Source organism: Dendrobium catenatum, unplaced genomic scaffold, assembly GCF_001605985.2.
Source record: "Dendrobium catenatum unplaced genomic scaffold, ASM160598v2 fragScaff_scaffold_706, whole genome shotgun sequence".
NCBI classification, from domain to species: Eukaryota; Viridiplantae; Streptophyta; class Magnoliopsida; order Asparagales; family Orchidaceae; genus Dendrobium; species Dendrobium catenatum.
Window position 1 is genome coordinate 928,955 of NW_021319168.1, and position 10,759 is coordinate 939,713.

Sequence of the window (10,759 nt, forward strand, 5' to 3'; positions counted from 1 at the left end):
TACCCTTAGAGATAGGATGTGAAATGAGCATATTACATGAAAGGTTGGAGTAGCTCCAGTGGAAGATAAGATTAGAGAGAGTCGCCTTAGATGGTTTGGTCACATAAAACGACAACCTTCTGATGACCTGGTTAAGAAAGTAGAGGTATTTGATTTGACTTATATCAAGAAAGGTAGAGATAGACCTAAAAAGACTTGGTTAGAAAATATTAGAAATGATCTTTCTTTATTATATTTAAATGAGAATTTGATTTTTAATATGACACAATGGAGAAAAAGAATTCATGTAGCCGACCCCACAAAGTGGGACAAAGGCTTGATGTTGTTGTTGTTGTTGTATATTAGCATTAGTATCATGATTTCATTCTATTTGAGCTTTTCTTGTTAAGTTTTTGTATGTTACGTTATATTGTTTTTGTAAAAAAGGTTTCTATTACCCTTCTTGGTTGGCAAAAGAGGAAATATATAAAGAAAGCTCACTATTTGTGCATGTATATTTATAAATAAATCTGAAATAATTGTGGTTTATGTTCCCTTTATCTGCCCATGAACTTAAATTACTGCTTTTGCTGGAACCAAGCACTCATACTTTCTCCCGAGTTGGAGAATTACTAGGATCCTAAATCAACAAGGTGTTGGAAAGTTAGAGAATTTGTGGACTGCTAAATCAGCAAGATGTCCTCCAATAATTGTAGCTTTGAGTTTCTTTCATCTGCCCCTAATCTTAAAATTTTCCACTTTTTTCTGGAACCAAGCACTCATACTTTCTCTCGAATTGGAGAGCTATTGGAATCCTAAGTCAACATGGTGCCCCAAAGTGGTTAGAGTTATAGAATCTGTAGACTGCTCATTCTATCCGAGCGTATAAATCTATTGGTGCTTGTTTTCCCCCACTTAGTGGGTCGGATAAAGGCTTGATGTTATTGTTGATGCTGTTGTTGTACTTTTGTGCTCTGCTCTATCTGTTTGGCTTTGTTATTCTTATTTTTGTAATTTTACAGATGGCTGAAAGATGAAAAGAAAATAAATGTTTTTGTTGAGCCTCGAGTGAAAATTGAGCTTCTTAGTGAATCTTCGGACTTCAACCTTGTTCAGACATGGAAAAATGGTAAAACGTTTCGCCTCAGCTATGCATTACATGAACCAGGCAAAAGTCTCTGTTTGCAATAATCTTTCTATTAATTGGGTATTATGATACGCTTTAATCATGACCATTTTATTTATTTTAATCTTTTAAGCATTATTTTAGGCAGAAATTTTCATAGTTACTGGCTAATCTAGCATCAATTATACCTTATTAAATTCTTGGTTTTTCAATATTGCCACAACATTTCCAAATAGGCACATATAACATGTAATTAGTGTGCATGCTCCTCCATTTATGCATTGTTTCATCGTCATCCAGTTAGATTCTAAATTTGAAAGTAATCCTAATTTTGCTAGAAAATTTTGATTTATACCAATATTTTTTGTGGCCTTTCTTTTTCCTTCGCTTTCCTCTCACATTATTTCTTATTCTCAGTTTATTTATTTACAAGAAATAATAATTGTCTTTAGCAACTTCTTAGGGCCTGTGGGCTTTTTTTTTTTTTTTTTGAAAAATATAGAAATCGAAATAGTTAAAGCCAACTTCCCTCTACCATGGACGTTACATAAGTGTAAAATTTTAATTTGCCCCGAGCACAAGAATTCTGCTATTTTTATGTCTAGTAGGTGGTTGCAAGTAACTCAATCCTTCCATAGGGACAAACAGTTTCCTTACCAAATGAAAGAAGATTTAAATTACTTAAAGAAACAAAACTGAAGTCAAGTCGGCTCATCTCTCTGTCATGGATAAAATAATTGGTGCTAGTTGTTCAATATAGGTAATAGGATGCTAATGCTGGTAATTGGCTGTGGATAGAGTTGTTTTTACCGGTAATTTTTTAACCAGATAGACACGGCATAGTCTGCAAATGTATGCGTAATTTTGGCTATGAAGTAGCTTATTACCAAATTAGGATATTATCTAATCACTTGAAAACTAATTCTTTTTAATTGCTTAAATTGCACTTCATTGATCGGCATTTTGCTACAGCTTAGTTACAATTAGTGAGTAAATCTATTCTTTGAATTGTTTTTGTTGGTCAACTTATAATGCTGAAATCAGATAGGGTTCAGTTACTGTACTGATGCATAAGTATCTAATTTATCATCCGCTCTAAGTAATTAAGTAATTACTGTACTGTTTGCTGTTTCATGGTAGGAAATTTATAATAAGACTTCTATTCTCAGTATGCCAGCATAAAACTGTCTCTAGAGTCTAGACTAGTATATTATTTTATTCTAGTTTTTGTGATAATTATATAACATTGCTCCATGCATAAGAGATTGAAATCGTAACTAACATATGAATTGTAGATGATGAAATAAAGGACCTTCACTCGAAGGTTGACTTGGTTGTTACTCTCGGTGGTGATGGAACTGTTCTTTGGGTGCGTATTATCAGTTCCTTCTCCAACATACTTTTAATTTTGTCTTATTCTCCTTTATTTGTAGTTGTTTTGATTCATAGATTTTGTGTTTTTGTTTAGTGGCATAAAAGGTGATTTTTAGAAATTTAACTTTTTAATTAAAGGTGATTTCTAGAAATTTAGTATTTTATTAAAATACTAAACCTTAAGATGAGTTGTTAGACACTAAGTTTGCTGGATTTGAATTTTTTTACAATTAGTTATGATTTTTCAAAGTTTGTTGCATTTATGAAAATTTTAAAATTTATTTAATTAATGGGGTTTTAATGATTTTACTCCAAATGAACTCCAAACTCCTTGAATCAATTCCAAAGGTCAGGAATGACCTAAGGAGAAATTCCCAAGTGTTTGAGAATTTTCTGGAATTTTTAATTATTATTAATTAATTAAATTAATTAAATATTCAATTTTAAATTAATTAAATATTCAATTTCATTTAAAATTGAATTAAGTTCAGTTTTGCTGTCAACTCAAAGGGTTTTTATTTTTTATTGATTAAGGTTTGAATTCTGGTCAATTTGAGGTATTATGTGTATTTTTTTGATTTAAATTTGATTTATTAGAATTTTTAGAAGTTTTAAAGAGTTAATTAAGGGTTTAAGCTTAAGTTGATTGATTAAAGGGCTTAATGGTTTCAAAAATCAGTGAGAATTTTTCTTAAGGCTGTATATGTCACTAAGTTCAAGTGTGCAAAGTTTTGGTTAAAAGAATATGTATCCTAATTTTTAAAATTAATTTAAATTTTCTAGACAAGGGTCCTTAATTATTGTCCTTAATGATGTCACTAAATTAAGTGAGTTTGAATCAAAGTTCTACTAACGTTTGGACAAGCATGAATGACATATAATCACACCAATCAAATCCTAGATCTAGGAGAACCTAAGCTAAGTGGTGTGTGCTTCCTAAGCATGCAATGGTTAACATAAAACTTGTAATTAAAGATTGGATTAGTGAACAATCAAAATATGATTGTTCACTAATCACCCCATTAATTCTATTCATTCAAACTCAATCAAGGCTTACAATTTCCAAGGGATCTCTCAAAGTTAAGGATTTAAATTCATATAGTCTTAAAATAGATTTTAAAATAGATCTATATATGTAAATATATAAAGATAAACCTATATATATAAATATATATTTTTAAAATAAGATAATTAAAAATATTATCAAAATTATTTTAAAATATCAATGAGAGATCCAACACCGATATAGGGAAGGAGCATCTCAGGAGGTCAAGGTTTCGATCCTCTAGACTTTGCCAATTCTCAGTTATCATGACTTGAAGGAACTCGTTCTTCGCACTCAAAGGCCTAAAAACTACACATAAGGACTTTGCAGCTTTCCCAAAAGACTCACCATACCCACTTGCTTGTGAAGACTCGCCTTGAAACTAAGTAACAAGTGAGAAATGGAAAACCACATGCACGACTATCATGCCAAGACACATGTTATTTACCGTTTGCAACGAGCCACAATTAATGATGTACTTTTTACCTTTTTTTATGTAGCTTTTTGTAGCTCTCAGATTTTTATAAATAAAGGATGATAAGACACATTTTAGAATTGTTTAGAACATTATTGATCAACTGGAGCATTCTTGTGATTTTCTTTAGTTTTTATCGCTGATTCTCTAAATCTTGTCATTTAGTTTCTCACCTAAGAGGTTGCTTGCTAGTAAGGTCGGGTGTCATCTATTGACATATTTGAATCCAACACAAAAAAAAATTGAAATTAAAAGATCCAACTTAGATCTTCAGCAAATTGTCCTAGTTTAAAGAATTATTTTGTAACTGGAAAGTGTTAATTATGTGTTCAATCCTACTTTCCTTTGGTTTTGCATGAGCTGGACCTTGGACTGGAAATTTGAAGGCTTGATGCCTAACAAAAATAAGATATTTAGAACTGTGCTCCATATTTTGTTACATTCATTGCACTTTTATTGCAATACCCTCGTACAGCTTCAATTGTTGCTCACTGATTTATCACTAGTCTTTTTTTTCTTACTTACTTTAGTATTTGATCAATATGTAAATATTTTTCTTCTATTTGTTTAATTTTTCTTGTATGTACCGGTTGTTTTTTTTTTAATTTCTTTGTTTTTTTAAATTTTTGTTTCTTTGACAGATTTATGTTTGTGAAAGCTTTGATAGTTCACTACGGTTAAGGCTAGTGCAATGATTTTTTGTCCTCATCTGGACAAATGTTTTGAGCAACAGCCATAGAAGTTTGATTTGTTGTACTTTGTTTCTTTACACAGGCTGCTTCAATGTTCAAAGGGCCAATTCCTCCTGTTGTTCCATTTTCTTTAGGATCACTGGGTTTCATGACCCCTTTTCGTATCCTCTTAACAGAGTTTGTATTGTATTTCATTCTGAGGTTTTTTTGAGTTCATTCGATTATCTTTTAACCTGATACTAATATTGTTGATAGAAAATAGATGAAATAGTAGTACTTCTTTCTGCTAAATTGATAAATGGTGAAAATGCAGATATGCCTTTACTGAATATCACTTGCAATTTGTCAAGTAATTTTGTTGTGGGTTATTCTAACGTTTAATTCAGTATAGTTCCGATAGCATTTGCGCAATCATCTCAACTAGCATGTTTTATTTGAAAAAAATTATCTGCTACCACGTCGATGGCAAGCAATGAAGCAACCTATTGCTTAACCTGTCAGAATCCTTATTAGTGTTATTGTTTTACTACTGTTTAGGATCGGCTTATGAATCCTCATCCTCCTTTTTTCCAGGTTGAGTGCTACATGAAAATTTAAACCCATTTAACACCTATCCTTTTTACACTTCGTCATTCAGTTTACTTCTGTTCTATCTGTTTTTTTAATCCTTCAGCATTAATTTTATCCACTTATCTTATTGGTTCCCACATCAAGAACGGATGTGGGCAAAGAAGCTAGTCCATGAAACTAAATTTAAGATAGGAACTTAGAATATAGGTTCCCTTACAGAAAAATTAATGGAATCAATAGATATTATGATTTATAGGAAAATAAATATTTTGTGCATTCAGGAAACTAAATGAGTTGGAGAGAAGACTAAGAAAATTGATAGTTTAGAATTTAAACTATGGTATTCGGGTAAGAGTCGTACTAGAAAGTTGTAGGTGTGATTATAGATAAGAGTTTAAAAGATAATGTTATAAAAAATAGAATTGGAGTTAGAATTATAGTTTTAAAGATTTTTGTTAATGCTAAGATTGTTAATATTATAAGTGCTTATGCTCATCAAGTAGGTTTTGATGTGGGTTCAAAATTAAAATTTTAGAATGATATAGAAGAATTAATACAAAAGATACCTCTTGAAGAAAAAGCTTTTATTGAAGAAGATTTAAATGGACATATTGATAGAGAGGTATATAATTTTAAAAGCATTCATGGTGGTCATGGGTTTGGAACGACAAATGAAGGTGGTAAGACCATATTGGATTTTTCTTTAGCTTATGATTTTTAATTGCTAATACCTTTTTTAAGAAAAGAGATGAGTATCTCATCACTTATAAAAATGGATATTATAAAACTCATATTATTTTCTTATAAGAAAATTAAATCATTTAGATTGCAAAGATTGTAAATTTATTCCAAGTGAAAATTTATATACCCAACATCGATTATTAGTTTTGGACTTTAAGATAAATTAATAAAAAATAAAAAATAAAGTAAAATGATATTCTAGGATTAGATGGGGGCATTTAAAGAATATTAACAAAAATATTTTTAAGAATAAGATTTTAGATCTTAAGATTTTGTCTACGCATGAGAATGCTAATGTTATGTGGAAAAAAGTGGTTAGTGATATTAAGAATATTGTAAAAGATGTACTTGAAGTATCAAAGAGAAAAACTCCTAATAGTAAAAATAATTGGTGGTGGAATCCAAATGTGCAAGTAAAGATAAAAAATAAGATTTGTTATAAAAATTTATTTATATGCAAAAATTATGATAATTGGGAAAGATATAAAGTGACAATATTCGATGCAAAGATCTTAGCTTTTAATGATTTATATAATATATTAGATACTAAGGAGGGAGAAAGATATATGTATAAGTTAGCGAAATAAAAAGATAGGAGTAGTAAGGATTTAGTTCAAGTGAAGTGTATTAAGGATGAAGATCAAAAATTATTTTTCTTTGAAGATGATATTCAACAAAGGTGGATGAGATATTTTGATAAACTTATTGACTTTTGTGACCTTAGCACCTTAAATGAAAATAAAGATTTTCGTTTTATCGGCGTATTAGTAAAATCGAAGTTAAAAAGGCTTTAAAGAAAATGAAGTGTGGAAAAGCTGTTGGACCTGATGATATTCCAATAGAGGTGTGGAAATGTTTAGGAGATGAAGGAATTTCTTGGTTTACTAATGTTTTAATACTATTTTGAAGACTAAAAAGATGTCAGATGAGTGGAGAATGAGTGTGTTAATTCATATTTTTAAGAATAAAGGTGATGCATAAGATTGTGCAAATTACAAAGGAATTAAGTTAATGTGTCATACTTTAAAACTATGAGAGCGAGGTATGAAGCGTAGGTTGCGGTGTTATACTAATGTTTCTCAAAATCAATTTGGTTTCATGTCGCGTAGGTCTTCTTTGGTAGCCATACATTTATTGAGAGGGTTGATGGAGAAATATAAAGAGAATAAGGAGGATCTACATATGATATTTTATTGATTTAGAGAAAGCATATGATAAAGTTTCAAGAGAAGTGCTATGGAAAGTTCTTGAAAAGAAAGGAGTTAATAATGCTTATATTCAAATCATTAAAGATATGTATGCAGGAGCTATTACTTGTGTTCAAACACAAGGTGGTTTGACCAAATATTTTCCTATTTCGATTGGATTACATCAAGGATCAGCCTTAAGCCATATCTTTTTGCTTTAGTGATGGATGTTCTCACTAGACATTTGCAAGAGGATGTACCTTGGTGTTTACTTTTTGCTGATGATTTTCTTCTTGTTGATAAGACTAGAGAGGGAGTTGAAGGTAAACTTGAATTATGGAGGTCAATCTTAGAGTCTAAAGGTTTCACTTGAGTAGATCTAAAACTGAATATATAGAGTGCAATTTTAGTAGTCATGGATCTAGTGAGAGGATTGTGACTTTGGGCAATCAAGTCATGAATAAGAGTACACGTTTTAGATATCTTGGATCTATTGTTCAGAGTGATGGTGAAATAGATGTGGATATTATCAGTATAATTCAAGTTGGATGGTTGAAGTGGAGGAATGCATTAGGCTTGTTGTGTGATAGAAAGTCCCCCTCAAACTTAAGGGAAAATTCTATAAGATGGTGGTGAGACTTGCAATGTTTTATGGTGCCAAATGTTGGCCATTAAAAGAGAAGCATAATACTAAGTTAAGTGTTGCAGAGATGTAAGAGTTTGTTCATCCTTTTCTCGTCCTTAGTCATTTTCGTCGGTAGAAGTCATCTCTCTCTTCTGTGATCAAAAAATATAGGGTCCCCTATATTTTTTGATTGCATCAATGCTCAGGTGGATGAGTGGCTTTACCGTTTGAGATATGATACGAAATGAGCATATACATGAAAAGGTTGGAGTAGCTCCAGTGGAGGATAAGATTAGAGAGAGTCACCTTTGATGGTTTGGCACATAAAATGGCTGCCTCTCGATGACTCAATTAGGAAAGTAGAGGTATTAGATTTGACAAATGTTAATAAAGGTAGAGGTAGACCTAAAAATACTTGGTTAGAAAATATTAGAAATGATATTTCTTTATTAAATTTAAACGAGAATTTGACTTTTAACTTGACACAATGGAGAAGAATGATTCATGTTGCAGACCCCACGTAGTGGGACAAAAGCTTGATGTTGTTGTTGTTGCTGTATCTTATTGGTACACCTTCTATACTTTATTTTACATGCCCAAATCACTTAAATCTATTATTCAATATCGTTTTTTTGAATAGATGCTACTACTACCATCTTTATAATAAAATCATCTGATAATCTTTCATTCATTGTTTTTAGACATGCCCATCTTAATATTCCCGTTTCCATCATAATTAATTTGTCTATTAAAGAATTATTTCTTGTTGAACACTCAAATATATATATAGGATGGAGCCATGGCCTGATTGTAATTTATAAAATTTACTTCTAAAATCTTTATGATTTTCTTATTGGGTATTACCCTTCAGGCACTTTTTTATTTTTATTACCAATCTTTAACTCTATTAGTTATCTCTTAATGCATGTCTCAATTTTTTTATAAAATATATCTAAGATACCTAAACATATCCAAACTAGGTATCCCTCTTTGGAATATTGGTTGATAATTAGTAATATCACCTCATACTAAAATTACATGTTATATATTCATTTTTGTTCTAATAATCTGAAGCTTTTGTATTTCCTATATATTTTCTCTATTGTTCTAAATTACCACTTATTTATACAAATACCTCAACAATTGGAACTAGACCATTTGCACAAAGTATGCATCACGTTTTTGATGATTGGGTGAAATGAAATAGTAACCTTGACAAATGAAATCATAAGATATCTTCTTTAAGATCAAATATTCCTTTTCCACTTTTTTAACATTCCTGAATTAATTGAATCAAGGTTTAGAATTTTTTTTTTAACTTTCCAAATCTTTATAATCATGCTTGTTACTTGTATTCTATATGAAATAGGTTTATTACTTGTATTCTATATGAAATAGGTTTATTACTTGTATTCTATATGAAATAGGTTTAGAAATGGATGTGATTTGGTTATTTTTACTAAGCTTGATGATGGGCTATATAAATCATGAAATAAAAATTGAAAATTTAAATGGATAACTTATATATAAAGAAGAAATCACTATCTTTAAGAGTTGTTTTTTAATAATACCTTTTGTATCATAATCATGAAAATATTATCTTTAGCATTGTCTTAAGCATATGAAATCTTTATAATTTTTCTTTGCTATGTATTCAATTTCTTAGTACGGCTTATTGTGTTGTATCTCTTTTTCACTGGTAACCGCTCACCACAATACGTTACCTTTGGCTTATCCCTTCTCCATTTCCTTATCAATTTCACATTAAGTCTATCACCTCCATTTTAATATATCTTCTTCTTTTTGTAGTATGTACTTCAAACACAATTTTTCTTACAACAATCTTATTATCATAAGTGTTATATCTAGTCACTCTTAATCTAATTATTTTGCATTCTACTAGTCTGAGTTTTATCACACATTCATGTTTGATATTCTCAATCATGCAGTGATCAATTTGGTTCTTAAATACTTAGTTGTTGCCTAGAGTCTTGTTTATGCACCACAACCATATTATTATTATTTAAAAATTTTGATTTGTGCCTTGTGTGCCATAATAAAGCTTTAGGTTCGTATGCACCCAAGGAATAGTATTCATAGTTTTTAAAGCATTACATAGAGACTTCTCCCTCATTAGAGGACTTATATTCTGTGGGCTCCAAAAATTCGACCCCGGTCTCCGCCCGCTCGTTTCTTTTTCGGCGAGGGAGTTTTAACGAACTAAGTTCCGAGATAAATTTTGGAAGGCAGATGGGTTTGTAGATAAGACACTACCCAGAGATTTCGCCCTCATTTTGTGAGGACTTTATGATCTGAGTTCTGGTTTCCTATAGGCGCAAGCCCCTATAGTTAATTACCCCTCCCGATCACGAGAGAGAACTTTCGATTAAGGCTAGTCGTCAATCAGATACGTTGTATCCATAGATACGTAGTACCAGACATATAGTAGCAACACGGGTATTGAATTTGAGAATTGGATTTGAATTTGGGTATTTGTAAAGGTTTGAAAAGTTTGGATGTTTGAGGATTGAGATATTTGAGAAATTTGATATTTAAAACTGGAATTTTCACCATCTGGAGCTTAAAGCGGATGGTGGGGGAATGGATGATAGACCCGATCAAGATCCCATGGTTCCGTCATCCCGGGCCATCGTGGTCCCTGGTCTACTTAGTCAAAGGAGGTAGTCGACCCAACCTGACAGAAGGATCCTTGTCAGCAGCCATGGGTTACTTCGTCCAAGGAGACCTTGTAGACCGGGGTTGAATGTTTGTCTAAGGGAACAAATTTGAATCCATCTTAGCTGACAGAGGGCTTTGTGCCCTATCAATCATATCCTATTGATTCATTTCTCAAGGATTTAACGCCATTAAGGAGCGTATTGGCTCTGGCCATAACCGCTATCTGTGGTGCCATTTGGCGGCAAAACCACTCAGTTCAGAGGGCC

At 31.5% G+C, this 10,759-nt stretch overlaps 1 protein-coding gene across 1 annotated transcript in view; it reads left to right on the forward strand.

Moving 5' to 3' along the window:
- Window positions 1–10,759, forward strand: part of LOC110107642 (putative NAD kinase 3) — a 76,324-nt gene that overhangs the window by 53,695 nt on the left and 11,870 nt on the right. The window contains exons 7-9 of the mRNA XM_028695915.1: window positions 1,002–1,108; window positions 2,401–2,474; window positions 4,774–4,852. Of these exons, the coding sequence (XP_028551748.1) occupies window positions 1,002–1,108; window positions 2,401–2,474; window positions 4,774–4,852 (260 nt within the window). The remainder of the gene's footprint in view (window positions 1–1,001; window positions 1,109–2,400; window positions 2,475–4,773; window positions 4,853–10,759) is intronic.